A 17,219-nucleotide genomic window follows, 5' to 3' on the forward strand; every position below is an offset into this window, starting at 1 on the left:
CTGGGGCGTTTGGGAATTCCTCCTGGGCAGAAGGTTGAGATGGAGGACAGGTCCTGCACCACAAGGAGTGCCCCTGGTCCCCCCTGCCTCCCACCAGGCCAGGTTTCAGAGGGAGGTTCTCCTTAAGACCAGTGAGGATGGCGCCAGCCCCTTCCAGCCCTGAGGTCCCCTCTCGGCCTCTGGATCTGGAAGCCCCCCCCCGTCCCTCTGGCCTCCCCCTCCCTCCCTCCCTCCCAGCCCCACTGCCCTTCCACCGAGGCCCACCAGGGACACCGAAGGAGCAGCAGCAGGAGGAGCAACCAGGCGCCGGAGTCCTTCGCGGGGGGAGCCGGGTGTCCTGGCCGCAGAGGAGGAGGTCCCGCCACCGCCGAGAGGAGGAAAGCCACCGTTCAAGCACAATGGAGGGTAGGACCCCAAACCCTCCTACAAATGTCACTTCAGGCTTCGTCCTCACCTTCCAAATGGAGGACAGGACGACCTCAGAGCTCCTAAAAAGCCATGCCTCTTAGTCCCTTTTGGATGCCCTCCTGGAGAGAAGGATGCCATGGAGGACGTGTCCTGGAGAAAGGAGGGCCTCTGCTCATCCTCCCTCCCTCCCTCCTCGACCTTCTCCTAGTTGCCCCTATGCAAGGCCTCCGCCCCCGTCGAAGAAGAAGGCGGGGGGCTCTGTCAATCACGGGGGCGGGGGCGGGTCCTGGATCTCTTTGGCTCCGGAGGCTCCGAGGAAGGGTCCTGCAGGTGACAAGGGTCCTGGCTGGAGGGGGCCGTCGGAAGAGCCTGGAAAGCCCGTCCTCCTCTTTCTCCTCCTCCTGACAAGCCCCCTTTTCCTTCCCTTCCTAGAGGGGAGGGGAGGGGAGGGAGGGAGGGGAGGGGGCTGCTTTTGTCTCTGGCCTCCCTGCCTTGGATCCTCTATAAAAGCCCCTGGCCTGCGGAGGCGCCGCTTCCACCAAGCGGGAGCGCATCTCAGCCCCACCGACGCCGAGAGAGAGAGAGAGAGAGAGAGAGAGAGAGAAGGAGCGGGCTGGACGGAGGACCTCCCTCTGGGGCTCCGCTCCTCCTGATCCCTTGCCCCGGGCTGGACGGGGGGCTGTGGAGCTCCCTGCCTGCTTTGCCCCGGAGGATGCATTCGGACTCGAGCTCGGTCTCCAGCAGCAGAGCCTCCTCGCCGGACATGGAGGAGCTCTACCTGAGGGACCACCACCACCATCACCACCATCATCCACACCACCACCGCCACCACTCCTCGGTCTCCTCCACTCAGGGCGAGGGAGGGCAGAAGGGAGCCTCCGCCGCCGCCGCTGCCGCCTCCTCTTCCTCGGAGGCCCGCCACCCGTCCAAGGGCTCCTCCTCTTCTTCCTCCTCTTCTTCCTCTTCCTCGGCCGAAGGGGCCAAGTACAAGCTGAAGAAGCAGCTGTCGGAGCAGGACCTGCAGCAGCTGCGGCTGAAGATCAACGGCCGGGAGCGGAAGCGGATGCACGACCTGAACCTGGCCATGGACGGCCTGCGGGAGGTGATGCCCTACGCCCACGGGCCCTCCGTCCGCAAGCTCTCCAAGATCGCCACCCTCCTCCTGGCCCGCAACTACATCCTCATGCTGACCAGCTCCCTCGAGGAGATGAAGCGCCTGGTCGGGGAGGTCTACGGCGCCGGACACCACCACTCCGCCTTCCACTGCGGCGGCGGCGGAGGAGGAGGCGCCCAGGGCCCCCACCCGGCGGCTGCCCTCCACCCGCTCCACCCGGCCCTGGCCAGCCCCGCCACTGCCGCCGCCGCCCCCTTCGCCCTCCGCGCCCCGCCGCACGCCCTCCTCAAGAGCCCCGCCGCCCCCGCCGCCCCCGCCCCCTCGGCCCTCCCGGGGGGCTCCGGCGGGGCTCCCTTCCCGCACTGGGCCGGCCTGCCCTGCCCCTGCAGCCTCTGCCAGCTGCCCCCGCCGCCCCACCTGGCCGCCCTCTCCTCCAACACCGCCGCCAGCCTCGCCCGCCTCGCTGCCTCGGAAGCCAAGGACTTGCTCAAGTGAGGCGGCTCGGACTCGCACTCAGGACCGATGGGATGCCCTCCAGGGTCCCTTCGCCGCCCAGCAGCACCAGGGAGCCCAAAAGACCAGCCCCCGGCGTCGCCTGCATGCTGCTTCTCTTCCTCTTCCTCCTCTTCCTCTTCCTCCCCCTCCTCAACTTCTTCTCCCCCTCTCTCCCTCCTCCAGAGATAGGATATCCCCCCCTCCAACAAATATGTCTTCCTCTCTGTTGTTGAAGGACCTTATCTCTTTCGTGGGATGAGGCGGAGTGGGGTTTTCAGAGATTCCCCTTGATCTCTACATCCCTGACTCAAAAGAATTAAACGGAAACTGAGGCTGCGTCCACATTGCAGAACTAATCCGGTTTGACCTCGCTTTAACTGCCGTGGCTCAATGCTTTGGAATTTTGGGAACTGGGGTTTTGTTTAGTTTTTATTTAATGTGAGTTTGTTGTGGCACCAAAGCTCTCCGACCGCGGTCCAAAACACGCTGCAGAAATAATCCAGTTCGATTTCTCTGAAGATGCCAGCCCCAGATGCCGGCGAAACGTCAGGCACGAACTCCTCTAGAATATGGCCACCTAGCCCGAAAAACCCACAAAAAACAATCCAACTTGAGACTGCTTTGACTGTCCTGGCACAGTGCTAGGGAATCCTGGGAATTGTAGTTTATTGAGCCACCAGAGCACAAGATTCCATAGCACTGAGCCATGGCAGTCAAAGTGGTGTCAAACTGAATTATTTTTGCAGTGCCCAGGCATCCTCAGTGTAAATACATCCTTAAAAATCGGAAGAGGGGGCGCTGTAGCTACACTGCAGAAATAATTCGGTTCGATACCGCTTTAACTGCCACTGCTCAATGCTATGGAATTCTGGGAACTGTTGTTTGTTGTGGCTTGTCTGCTCTGGTGCCCCAGAAGTCCATAGCCTTGAGCCATGGCAGTTAAAGCGGTGTCAAACGGGATTATTTCTGCAGTGTGGCTGCACTCATGGAGAGAGAAATACGCGATCCCTTTCCCCTTCCCTTTTCTCATTCTATTTAAGTCCGAGGTACAGAAACCGTCCCGACCCAGTGGCCTCTCAAGGCATTTCCGACGTGAAGGGAGTTTCCAACCGGCAGACCCGATCCAGCCCCATGTAATGGGCAGATGTTTCTGGGCGGCGGGACTTGTTCTTTCCTCAAGGCAGAAGCCTTTGTTGCCCTCTTCCTTGGAAGGAATCCCATTGAAACCAATAGGCCTTTTTGCTTTCCTTCGGGGAAGTGAAATCTTTCCTCTAAGGCCACAATAACATGGCTTTCCTCGAAGGCTATGGAGCCACAACAAACTCCAACACCCCCAAATTCCATAGCCTTGAGCCAGACAAGAGTTAAAGCGGTGCCAAGCCGGGTTATTTCTCCAGCGTGGATGCAGCCGGATCGGACCCTGCCCGGTTGCCTCTCTCTTTCCCCTTCCTCTTCCTCCCAACGCTTTGCTTGAAACTCCATCTCTCCGGGCCGCACGCGGACGACGGCGTCTCTTTATTTTTTATATTACTGTATATATTCTTGAGAACTTATCGATATATTTATTATTATTATGGAACCAATGTTTCTGGAGGAAGTTTCCAATTAAAAAAATAATAATAATTCAGCGGGGTGGAAAAGCAAACAAACCCCGACCAACGCCAGGCAACGAAACGCGTGGTTTGATTTCTCTCTTTTCTTGTTTGCTTGCTTGCTTTTTATTTTCGCTTTCTGCCGAAATTATAAACCCAAATGCGGAGAAAGGGAGTGGGTTCGGGGTGAAAGCAACGAAAAGCAATTTGGGAAGGAGCTGGTCAAATCTGGCCTTGAGACAGTTGGTTGAAAGTACTGGAAGGCTGCATCCGCACTGGAGAAATAATAATCCGGTTTGACACCGCTTTAACTGCCGTGGTTAGAGGCTGTGGAATTCTGGGCATCATACTTTGTTGTGGCACCTATGAATTCCACAGCTTCGAGCTATGGCAGTTAAAGCGGTGTCAAACCGGATTATTATTTCTCCAGTGCGGACACAGCCTAAATTAAGCCGCACCGAAATTCAAATAAAACCATGGGAAGAGTTGAGGGAAAGGGTTGATTTGGGGAAGTCGCGTTAACCCTCCCTTTATGGTTTCAGCAAATACGGAAAAAATCTGCTCCCAGTCCTCTGCCTTATCTTTAGGAAAGAGGCTTCGAATCCAAATTAGAAATTAAATCCCATTGAAATGAGTGGGGCCTCTTATTTCCTAAAGAAGGAGACTTAACTGCATCTTAAAAGCATCAATACTCCACTGGGATGAGTTTAATAGTGAGCAAAATTAGAAATTAAAGATATAGCTGTGTTAGTCTGTATAATCAGTATAAGGAGAGATTTTACAACTCCTTTAAGACTAACGGAAAGAGAGTAAGACGTTGTCAGCATGACCTTTCGTAGACTCCAGTCTACTTCTTCAGATGCATTTGGTGGAGTGCCTGAATTTGCCAAAGTGACTTTTTTTTCTGTTTTCTGCGCCGCATCCCTTGAAAAGGTGAGTCTGGTTTATAGGTTTTTGTGGGTTTTTCGGGGGGCTCTGTGGCCATGTTCTACAAGAGTTTCTTCCTGACGTTTCTCCAGCAACTGTGGCTGGCATCTTCAGAGACACGTCAGGAATAAACTCTTCTAGAACATGGTGACAGAGCCCCCCGAAAAACACACAAAAAACTATGGATGCCGGCCATGAAAGCCTCCGGCTTCACATGGGTCTGGTTTCCTTCTGAAAGAGGACCGAAAATCTCTCCCAAGGAAATCCTAACAGCCATAAAACGATTGCAACAGCCACACAATAGCCGCACTGGAGGGGACAGGCCAGCAAAGGGGGACCATAAATCTTTGCTCTTTGTGTCCCGAAGGAAATGTAGAGGCGTTGTCGTTGTATACCTTCAAGTCTTTTTCGACTTAGGGCGACCCTGTCCTGGAGGCTGCTTGGCAAGTGTTTGCTCTGAGAGGGGTGTCCCTTTGCCTTCCTCTGAGGCTGAGAGAGTGTGACTTCCCCAAAGGCCACCCAGTGGGTTTCCAGGGGATTCAGACCCTGGTCTCTCTTTGGCATCCTAAAATATGACGGTTGCCTCTTTGACTGTGTTTTCTACATGGGGGGCGAGCTGGGAGAAAAGTACAATAACCTCCAAAACCCACCAAACGGGCTCCTTTATGAGGTGTTAAAATTATACAGGTTATATTTCTCAGAGAACACGTTACTCTGGCAAAGGTGTTAAAGATACACACACACACACACACACACACACACACACACACTGTATAATTTTAACACCTTTGCCTGACTAACATGGTCTCTGAGAAAATATATATATATACTCTGTGTGTGTGTGTGTGTGTATGTGTACACACACACACATACACAGGATATATATACAGGATATATATATAGGAGATATATATATATATATATCTCCTGTATAATTTTAACACCTTTGCCTGATGAAGAAATCAGTGGAAATTCGAAAACTTGCATCATGTATTTTGTGCATTTTGGTTGGCTTCATAAAGGCATCCCTGTGTGTGTGTGTGTGTGTGTGTGTGTGTGTATATTATATCTATATGAGATACCATGTTAGTCATAGGCCTGGATTTTGTCACGGTGTTGTTGTTCTCAGTTCAGAAGGTATGGAGGGGTAAGAATATTTATTTCTTTATTTCTTTATGTCATTTTTGTGCTGCCTTTCTCCCAAAAAGGGACCTAAGGCGGCTCCACAACATAAAAACACTTTTAAAACAATTGCAACAACTTCGTTAAAACAGTATAAAATTATAGATTGAAAACATAGAAAAAAAGTTTGAAAAAACATAACCGTCTTGACAAAATCCAGGCCTTTGACTAACATTGTCTTCTTCTTCTTCTTCTTCTTCTTCTTTTTTCTTATTATTATATTATTATTATTATTATTATTTTATTATTATTTATATATATTATTATTATTGTTATCACCCATCATTCCCCCTCCGTATTATTTTTGCCTGGGGAAGAAGCCATTGCAGCTTCCAAGCTTGCAACATGTATTTGGTGCATTTCGGTTGGCCCCATAAAAGTATCCCTGTTTGGTGGATTTGGAGGTTATTGTACTCTACTGGTCTTTTACTGATACTTTATAGGATCTTGGAGAAAGGCACTGTCTGGACCCGAAAGGCTGAGGAGGGAGGGAAGGAAAGGCTCTGATATCGACTGATTGTTCCCATCGCTGTCAACGTCTCTATTCCCGGGGGCCTCCTGCTCCTGGTCCCAAACTCCTGCGGAGAACTTCGGCCTTCTTGACCAAAGGAGCTTGCCTTTGAATCTTGGTTGCTTTGCAGGGGTTAAAAACTGGACTAGGGGCGACGCCACAATGCACAGCACCCAGAATGGAAACGGAGCCCCCAAATCGTCCAAGAGCCCTTGTAACCCGATTTAAGGGGTAAATAGTGGTGGACAAAAACACATCCACCTCCTTGGTTTGCAAGGCGAGGCTGAAGTTATATAGTTTGTGTGTGTGTGTGTGTTCTATTAGTTTAGATCCTTAGATTGTCAAGGCGAGGCGGAAATATCTATAGATCTATATCTTATCTGAGTGTGGTGTGTGTGTGTGTGTGATCCCTATATTATTACATCCACCTCCTTAGATTTGCAAGGCGAGGCTGAAGTTGAGATGTGTGTGTTTGCATATGTGAAGTTTAGAGCCTGAGATTTTCAAGGCGAAGCTGAATACTATATATCTATATCTGAGTTGTGTGTGATTGTGTATGTATCTCAACTTCAGCCTCTCCTGAAGTGTATGTGTGTGTGGTATATCCACTCCTTAAATTTTCAAGGCAAGGCTGTACACACACACCACACAATAAACTTCAGCCTCGCCTGAAGTGTGTGTGTGTACGTCGTACTTGTGTGTGTTGTGTTGTGTGTGTGTGTGATCCATATATATATTACCATCACCCTCCTTAGATTTTCAGGCGAGGCTGAAGTTGATACCCACATACCTTCACACACACAAACTTTAAAGAGAAGGGGGGGGCTCCCCGTTGCTGGTTCGCCTATAAAAGGCATTGCATTTTCGACAAGATATCCGATGTTTCAGATTTATTCTTTATTTTAATAAAGGCAGAGAAAGAGCTTGAGGTTCCAAAAGTCAGAGTTCTTCTTTGATGAGGAGACCTGAGTTCTCCAAAGCTTACTTGCTTTTCTCATCCATCTTTAAAATCCAGAGACCCAGCCGTGTTAGTTGCAAAACCAGTCTGCAAAGGGATCTTGTAGCACTTTGGAGCTGAAAGGGAGAACTGGGCATGGTTTTTCCCTAGACTTTAGCCTACCTCTTCGGATGCATGTTTTCACCCATATTTAGTTGGGGATAAGAAAAAGCGTTTTCTAACTACAAAAAGTGAACTGAATCCACGATTTCTTTGAAAACCAATGATCTTTGTATTCAAAACCAGTTCTTCTTCTCCAAATTTTGCAACATAGACTTAGATTTTTCTCTTGCTTATTGTTCACAAAAGGCAAAATTGTCAAGAGGAAATTTGTCGTCGTTGTTGTGTGTCTTCAACTTATTTCTGACTTAAGGTGACCCGCCGAAGTTCACAAGGTTTCTTGGCAAGGTTTGTTCGAGGGGTTTTGGCCATTGCCATCCCTGGGCTGAAGAGAGTGTGACTTGCCCAAGGTCTCCTAGTGCATGGTTGAATGGGGATTTACTGTTCTCCAGATCGGAGGCCAGCATCCAAACCGCTACGCAGGCTTTCGATTTCCAGTGATTTCAGTGGGGAAAATGTAAAATGGTTTTCTTGCGAGGCTTAAATATTATATAAAGTATTCCCTACTACTCCCAATAACCAAAAGCGCTTAACTGGGGAGGGTTCTGTCCAGGAAAGATCTTCTCAGATGCCACTTGCTTATTCCCCTAACAAAAAATAAACATACCAAAACCCGAGGCGACTTAGGTAAACTGGGTCCAAAACACACCGCACAAAATATTCGGGTTGAGACCCACTTTAACTGCTCTAGTTCAATACTAGGGATTCTGGGAACTGCAGTTTTGTGAGACATTTAGTCTTCTCTGTCAGAGAGCTTGGTGTCACCATAAGCTACAAATCCCCGGATTCCCTAGCACTGAGCCAGTTAAAATGGGTTATTTCTGCAGTGTGTTTTGGACCTTTGATACCAAAGAACTGCCTTATCTTTTCTTCCCGAGAGATTAAAATCTCTGGGAACCCGTTTTTTCAGAAAGCTTTTTAATCTATCTCTTCTGCACTACTTACTGGGTAAGGCCGTTAATTCAATGGTTTTACTTCTGAGTAGCCCCGCAGAGACTGGCGCTTTTTCCGGCAAAAAACCATCTCTCTCCTCCAAGAGGCATAGTTCATTCCAGAAGATTTATTCCTTTATTTGATCGGCTGCTTTTATTGTATTATTTGGGAACTGGTCTTGGGAGGGTTGTCCCCAGAGAAGCGGGACATGGGCCTTTTGAAGGAACTACATGGAAGGAACGCTCAGAACACGAAAACAAAATCTCCGTCTCTTCTCTTTCTCTCGGCATCTCTCTGCTCTGCTCTGGGCCCCACGATAAACTCCAACTCCCAGAACCATAGCCTTGAGTCAGAAAGAGTTAAGCGGTACCAAACCGGGTTTTTTCTCCAGTGTGGATGCAGCCCGAATTAGACCACTGGTGACCTTGGCCAAGTCACACACTCTCAGCCTCGGAACCCCCTTGAAAGGGTCGCCGTAAATCGGAAACGACTTGAAGCACCACAACACCAAAGACCTGGTATTCGTTGTCGGTCTCCCCTCCAGGTACCAACCAGGGCTGACCTGTCCCCAAAAGGTTGTGTGTGTGTGTGTGTGTGTGTGTGTAAAAACACGGATTCAAGCAATGGAGAACCACCTCGCGATGGATTGGAAACGAAAATATTTGGAATATCCATCACACATTTTAGACATTTTCTAAAGCTCTCTTCGCTTTCGGGTTTTATCAAACCGCGCTTCATGTCTTAAACAAAACTCATATCCAATTAAGCGAGTTTTTAGGGCCTCTCCCCTTGGAAGGGCACTGACACTTTCCCCAAAGAAGTGAGAAACTCCTCTCCCCATCCACATTCATGGCAGTTTTTGAAGCATCGCATGCTGTCCGGCGGATCTGCAAAAACGACTTTATTATTTTGGCGGGAAAAGCAGGCTAGGAACCTCGTCGAAGGACCGCAAAACCTGGGCTATTTGATTTCTCATAAGCACAGAGCGCTCCAACTTTTGCCCACTCCCTCTTATTACTTGCTCCTACTATGAAAGCCAGACAAAAGATCCAGAAGAGAATGAATCTGCTTCCCCCCACCAGCCATTTAATCTGGGATCCGCCGCCAAACAGAAAGTATTAATACTTGTACATTGCTAAACATTGATGATCAATTAAACGCTGGATCATCCGTTTCAGAGGCCCTTAATTGACCCTATCACAAGGTTTTCTGGGCAATAGTTTTTGGTGGACTTTTAGGCTATGGGACCATCTCTTAGAGAGTTTATTCTGACATTTCTCCAGCAACTGGGACTGGCATCTTCAGAGTAATGCCCCACAACAAACTCCAAACTCCAGAATTCCATCGCCTTCAGTCAGGCAAGCGCTGCCAACCGGGTTATTTCTCCAGTGTGGATACAGCCTTTATCTCCCAGCCCCCATTTTTTTTAATGTCCCCAATAAGCAGCCTCCAGTTGAAATAAACACACTTTACATACAAAAATCATGTGTATGAAGTGCAGGCCTAACTTCACGTTGCAAAGAAAATGAGGTGGAAAAAGTTGACTACATGCCTCTTAAGAAGTTTCCTTCAGCATGCTTCTCCATAGAAGAACAAAGAGAAAAGAGAGAGATTCTCTCAATGGTAAGGTGTGCTCTTAGTAAACGGGAAATAAGGGCGTTATAGCAATAAAACTACATAGACGTACATTTATATTCCTAGAAACATGCCAAGTTTCTATACACACACACACACAACACACACACATACCTTTGACCCATAGGTCCAGAATTGTCAATATTATGTTTCTCCCTTCCCTCTTATATGTAGAAACACTGCCCCACTTCCAGGTTTCCTGTTGTTTGCTGTTATTGTTGTGCTTGAAGTAGTTTCCGACTTATGGACCCTAAAGTGAACCTTCATGGGGTTTTCCTGGGGCAAGATTTGTTCAGAGGGGGTTTGCCTTTGCCTTCATGAGGCTGAGAGGTGTGACTCGCCCAAGGTCCTCCATTCCATGTCTGGAAGGGGATTTGAACCCTGTTCTCTAATATAATAATAATATTTTTATTTATATTTTCCCACTCTCCCCAGGTGGATCAGGTGGGATTACCTACCACCAGTTAAAACTCTACATCCATAATAAATACTATAAATACTCAATAAAATAATACAGTTAATCTTAGAACTAACTCATCATCAATGGAAATGCAGTAGATTCCTACAATGATCTGGAGGTGTTTCTTAACAAGGTCAGGTGTAGAGATCCGTCTTAGTGCCTTCTTAAATGGCTCCAAGGAGGTATTGAGAGGGATCTCTTCCCGGAGACTGTTCCCCAATTTCGGAGCAGCTGCGTGAGGCGCTCTGGGAAGTCCATGTGAGCCTGATTGATTGATGTCCAACGCTCAAACCATTACACTACACCAGCTCTCACAACATATAGACCTAGTTCCTATTGTTGCTGGACTGCGGCCAATCTGGCTGGGGCTTCTGGGAGTTGAAGTCCAAAACATGTGGAGGACCAAGTTTGGGATCAGTTGTTGAATGGCGAGTCAACACATAGTAACCACATCGTTTCAGTGGTTCCACTCTGTTGTGACTAACCCCATTATGTAAACAGATCTTGTAGCACCTTTGACTAGCTGAAAGAAAGCATTCAAAGATATAACCTTGTTAGGCTGTGGAATCAGTAACGTAGAGAGATCTTGTAGCACCTTGGGACTAACTGAAAGAAGAAAGTTGGCAGCATGACTTCCGTCTACTCTTCAGATCACTTCCATTGTATTAGCCTACGAAAGCCCATGATGCCAACTTCTTTTTCAGTTAGTCTCAAAAGTGCTGCAAGATTACTATTCTATATCTACTTACTATCTACTTACGATTCTAAAGACTAACATGGCTATGCCTTTGAATTCTATTCCTAGGTTTTTAAGCCCGGGGTAGGCAACCTGCGGCCCGCGGGCCGGATGCGGCGCGAGGCCTTGGGACCGGCCCCAGCCGGTCCTGCCGCCGATTGCCGCCGGGGCTTTGGGGGGCAATTGTTCTAGAAGCCTGCAAAAACATGCATTTATATTAACATGTTTTAAAAATCAGCAAATTTTTTCACATGTCCTCCATGTTTTTTAAAAAAGTGTCTTCCATTTGAAAAATTTTGTCCTACATTTGTCCTGGTTTATTATATACAGTATTTATTTTTTAAAAAATTATTTAATTATTTATTTTTTGGCTTCGGCCCCCAGTTGTCTGAGGGACGCAACGCGGCCCCCGGCTCAAAAAGGTTGCCTACCCCTGTTTTAAGCCATTCTGACTTTAGAAAAGAATGCTTTAAAAACAATGAGGGGAAAAATTTAGACATTAAAAAAATTAAGAATGAAAAAAGGAGTATTTTTCCTTTCTAGCTTGTAATTAGCACAGTTATATAACACAACATATTAAATGTAACACAACCATTAAATTTAACCAATATCAATTATGCTAGTCTGCAAAGAGGTTTCAAGCAGATCTGGGTAGTATATTGTTTCGTGTTGCGCCCCCTGAATTCAAAGCGACCTCATGAATTTCTTAGGCAAGGACTACTCAAAATATGGTTTTACAATTCCTGCCTCTGAAATAGCCTACTCAGCCTACAGCCATTCAATGCTAACCAGGACTGACCCTGCTTGGTTGCCAAGATCAGATGGGATCTGCTGCCTGAGGGTATTTTAGCCTACCAGCTCCTTTTTATATAGGGAAAAACACATTTAGTCCCCTTTCCTTTGTATTCAAGCGAGGGAAACCCACAGGCACAAAAAAGGGAGGGGAAGGGAGAAATATTTTTTGGAGTTTTTCGGGGGGTGGGGCGGCTATGTGGCCATGTTTGAGAGAGTTTCTTTTGACGTTTTGTTCGCCAGCATCTGTGGCTGGCATCTTCAGAGATGCTTGCCTGGAAAGGAGTTGGGTATATTATTAGGTATATCCTTTCCAGGCAAGTTTCTCTTGAAGATGCCAGCCACAGATGCTGGGAAACAAACGTCAAAAAGAAACTCTTTTCAAACATGCCACATGCCCCCCCCCCAAACAAAACCCAAAAAGATGGATGCCAGCCATGAAAGCCTTCGACTTTACATGGGAGAAATACTCCTTCTTTAAAACTGCATGGGATCTAACACCTACTGACGTTTAATGATATAATAATAATATAATTTATTTATATTGTGCTTAATCTCAAGGAATCCAAGAGGATTACAACAGTAAAAATAGCAAAATACAGTTAAAAGAAAGATGCTTAAAATGCAAAACCCCATTCCTCATCCCAATCTTAAAAGCAGTTAACACTAAAAAGAAATTAAACCTAGAAAGAGTAATAATCCATTATTAATAAAGCTGCATCCACACTGCAGCAATAATCAGTTTTGATTCCACTTTAACTGCTCTGACTCAGTGCTATCTAATTATTTTGCTGTGGCACCAGAGCGCAGTTGGCAACTTTTTTCAAGAACCATGAAGTCAAAGCAAGCCGGGATTTTTTTTTTTAAAAAAGTAAACACTTGCCAAATAAAAGTTTTATCAGCCGCAAAATAAATTTCATTTCTTTATTTTATCACCTGCAAAATAAAATATTTATTTCCTGAATTTGTGCTCTGTTTGTTCATGTTTTTATTTTATTTTATTTTATAAGAAGTGTGTAGTTTTGCCTAGGAAACAAGAATTGTGGAAAGTATCTTGAACAACTTCAGACAGGGATAATTTTTGTAGATTTTGTATTTATCCTGTTTAAAACTGCAGTCTGTTCATTGGGGCTGTAAATCCTACACATTCCTGGGGTTGGTGCTAGTTTTAGTTATACTCAGAGTAGATCTATTGATATCAACGTCTTTAAATTAATTGTTAACCTATATCCCATTGACCCCTGTGAATCTATTCTGAAGAAATCTGGATCCTTCCCACTGAGGTTTTAGTCACTACCAATTTAAGCCCCATTGAAGTTCATGGTTCTTAGTTCTGCAAAGACATCCATGATTGCACTGGAAGCCTTGTGAAAAAGTGACTTTGATTACCAACAAAATATGAGTCTACTTTTCCCCCTTATTCTGCATTGTACATTTCCCCCCCTCTTCATGTTCAATGCATTGCTTTTTGAATCCTTATGTATCTCTGACAAAACACTGAAAAATCCACTCACAATATGAACCAGGCCATCCTTGTTGCCTTTATTATGACTGGGAAGAATTATTCACTTTAACAAGATGGACACAGGCAAGCTCTGCATTCCACACTCCCTCTTTTTGCTTAACGATAAATCAACAAAATACATCTCCCATCCTGAAGAGGAAGCAGAAGCAGAAGGATAAGAATAAGATGCAACTGACGTCTTTCCTGGAGTCGGGATCACATTCATGTACTTCCTTGGATTTGATTCTTTTTGATCTCAAGCAATCAATGGGGATGCTTATGAAAGAAGACTGGTTTAAGCACATTCTGCATTTTAAAACATGAATCCATAAAGAGACAGGTTTGAGAACTTGCAGCTTCACTGTTAGTATCTTCTTGACCAGTGAAACTTAACCTGAGCTAGGCAAGGTAGTTGGTGATTCATTTTTTGCCCTGAGAGTGAAAATCAGTGCCTAGTCCAGCTGTCAAGGTTGATGCCAATGGTCACTTCCTATTTGTTTACATGGTAACATCCTCCTGCATGGCATAGCGGTTTGAGTGTTGGACTAGGACTCAGAAGACAGGAAAGCCATGGAAATCCACTGGATGACCATTGGCAAGTGACGCTCTCTCAGCCTCAGAGGAGGCACTGGCAAGCCCCTTCTGAACAAGTATTGCCAAGAAAACCTTGGGGTCTTGCCTTAGGGCCACCATAAATCAAACCACAGCAACCACAAATTGTAGCGGTATATAAATAAACAGTATTATTATTATTATTATTATTATTATTATTATTATTATTATTATCTGTATGTTTGTATGTGTGCAGATACATTTGACTCAGTGGGCCAATCAGACTGATGAAAAATTAACTCTCTGGGTGACAAGCAGTTCAGAAATTAGACTGGCATTGATTCAATATTGAATCAAAAATTCAGTTTAGAGAATTCAAGAAAGTTTTGATTCAAAATTGCAGGATTTTGGAAAAGAAATCTCTTAATTGTGTCCTGATTTTACAAACAGAGAAAAATGCCCTTAATTTTCAAAGTGTATTGATAACAAAGCCTTAATTTCTTAAGGCTTAAGAGTTAGGCTTAATTTAAAGCCTAATGAGTTAGACTTAATTTAAAGCCCAAAGGCTTAATTTAAAGCCTAATGTACACCATAAAAAGAAGGAGCCATGTGGATCAGGTCTTCTCTCAGTTTCAATTAATTAGTGGGGGGAAATTAACCTGCAATTAAAACACATCTCTATTTGAGCTGAGGCCCCAGTTTGATCTGAAGAATAAGGGGAGAGGAATTGAACATCAATAGCTGAGTTGTCAGAGGTCATCCTGCCATTAGGACTAAAGAATTAGTATATGCTAACTGTAATCCTCAATTCACAAAATTTCATCAGTTTAGTCAGGATTGAAGCTTGTCTTTTGGGGCAAAAATAAGTGACCTCACAGTCTTGGGCGTGATCAGAGGGTAGAGCAATGGTCAATATTTGCTAGTGAATTCAACATTACAAACTCAAGCAAAAATTCTCTGTTACAATGAGATGTCAAGCTGTCCTCAATTTTTTTTCTGTACATACTCACCCAACTGCACTGAACAAAGACAGATACCAGCCAAAATGTTGCTGTTATTTAAAATGTGTTTGGCTCTTCTGTGGTTTCAGATCCAGATATTTCTGAACTGATTGGTTTGTTGGGTAACCAAAGAGTTTAAATAGAAACCACTCCACACATATGCATTGCAAAGGGACTTGTTCATTTCCTTTAGAAACTAATGGGTTTGATGAGCAACAAGCAACCAGGCATATGCAAAGATAGTGGAGTTTGGCTTGCTCATATTAACCATGCATCAGACAGGTTCAGAAAATGTAGAGCAATGCATAATCTCAGCTTGAATTATGAAAATATGAACATTTGCTGGGTCATAGTCAGGGCTCATCACACATTTCAGAACTACAAACATACCAGGTTTGACATGAGCCAACAATTTTGGAGGGTCAAAGGCATTATTAATGAGAACAGGACAGGAGAGCAGATCTTCATATTAAGCAAAATAATTTTCTTTCTTGATGGTAATGAGCTTGCAAACTTTTTGCACAAGCAATAATTTTTGAACAAGGAATGATTTCAGCTGACACTGAAAAGGCCTTTGACTCGGTAGACTGGGAGTTCATGTTTGCAACTCTGAGAAAGATGGACTTTGGAGCAATTTATATACAAGTAATCCATGCAATTTATAACAGACAAAAAAGCACAAATAACCGTAAATGGAGAAAAATCTAACACAATTAATGTTAATAAAGGCACCAGACAAGGTTGTTCTTTATTCCCACTGTTATTTATCACAGTTACGGAAGTACTCAATAACACAATAAGAAATAATTAATCAATTAAAGGCCCACAAGTTAAAAAACATTCTTATAAGCTCAAAGCATATGCAGGTTCCCCCTCAATCCTGTACCTTTAGCTTGCCCACCCTCCTGGGCTTTCAGCTGCCTCCCCAGAGAGAGCTAAAGGCCTGGAAGGATGGGGAAAGAGGAGCAACAGGAGTGCGCCTGCTCCTCTTCTTCCCCCTGCCCTCCCAGGCCCTTAGTTATCTCTGAAGAGGCAGCTAATGGCATGGGAGGACAAGGGAAGAAGAGGAACAATTGTGTGTCTGTTCCTCCTGTTCCTCCACTCTCTCAGCTCTCAGTGTGCCCTGCAAAATGGCTTTGTGTGCCACTGCCAGAGAGATGTCTGTTTGCATGCTGTTCCTCTTTCCCCATGCTTTCCTGGGCCAGCTGTCTCTGGGAAGTCCTGTCCCTGGAAGTCCCTCCCTCCCTGAAGTCGCATCCTGGGCACCACGTAACACCTGGTGCCAGAATACCTTTGAGTTTGGGCACTTGGTCCCTAAAAGGTTTGCCATCACTACTCTAGGGGGACTTGGGACAGTGTCATGTTTTCATGCCTCTGTTGAAAAGAAAGAAGTAAAGTGCTTAGAAGTGGGGGTAAGACTTCTCCTGAGCCTAAATTGTGGGAGGGGGGAACAATGTGAAAAACTGTTCCCCCCCATCTAAAGATTGTATGGGATTTCAAGGGTGTTTTTTTAATGCTCAGTTAAAAAAAAAATAACTCAGAGAGAATCTTGAGGTCTTAAAACAGTTGGGGGACTGCTTACAATCTGAGGACCAGACTTTCCCCACCCCTGTATTCAGGTTGGTGATAACAGTGTTATTGTATTGGATGTTCCTTATTTGAAGGTCAGAAATTTTGTCCCTTACAGGGCTGGCAGGTGTCCATTATTATAAGGGATGTCCCTTGTATGCTTGCTAGAAAGACTGAACAAGATGGAGAAAAAAAGGCATCATTTTTTGGGGCGGCGGGGTGCCCTTCATAAAGACAGAAATGTATGTATGATGTAATTTATGAATCTGGACAATATGTTAATTTTTTACAGGGAAATACATGGCTAAATTAACTGAAATCATTATTTCATCCAATATTTAGTCAGAGCACAAACTTTTTAACAGCTTTTTCCTGATTGCTAACCATGAATTTTAACCATTCCTTCTTGCTATTTTGAAAGCCAGACAACACAGCTTGTTTTAGATAAACAAGAGATAGGAGCAGTGTGCACTCTCAACTAATTTAAGCCATCCTGGCTCACCCTGATCCTAAAGAATTTCCACAGACACCAGGTGTTATGGGACAAGTATTTATGTTATCCCATGGGCATCAGGACCATAAGAATCTTCCCAAACTGCAAGGCAGCATGGTTTCATGCAGAACTTTAGAAAACATCTCCTATCTCTGGGGCAGGGGGAGTGGGACAGGTTATCAATTACTGCACCACAAC

General features: G+C 45.4%; 1 protein-coding gene across 2 annotated transcripts; it reads left to right on the plus strand.

Moving 5' to 3' along the window:
- Positions 1-1,048: 1,048 nt before the first annotated feature.
- On the plus strand, positions 1,049-2,017 carry OLIG3 (oligodendrocyte transcription factor 3). 2 transcript variants are annotated; one of them, XM_042446349.1, is made up of 2 exons: positions 1,049-1,282; positions 1,340-2,017. In XM_042446349.1, exons 1-2 carry the CDS (start codon positions 1,121-1,123, stop codon positions 2,015-2,017), a joined length of 840 nt encoding a protein of 279 aa, XP_042302283.1. In that variant the 5' UTR covers positions 1,049-1,120. The 2 variants fall into 2 exon arrangements, with proteins under 2 accessions (XP_042302283.1, XP_042302282.1); XM_042446348.1 differs by having other exon boundaries at positions 1,049-2,017.
- Positions 2,018-17,219: the final 15,202 nt, after the last annotated feature.

This window comes from Sceloporus undulatus, chromosome 1 (genome assembly GCF_019175285.1).
Source record: "Sceloporus undulatus isolate JIND9_A2432 ecotype Alabama chromosome 1, SceUnd_v1.1, whole genome shotgun sequence".
Taxonomy (NCBI): Eukaryota; Metazoa; Chordata; class Lepidosauria; order Squamata; family Phrynosomatidae; genus Sceloporus; species Sceloporus undulatus.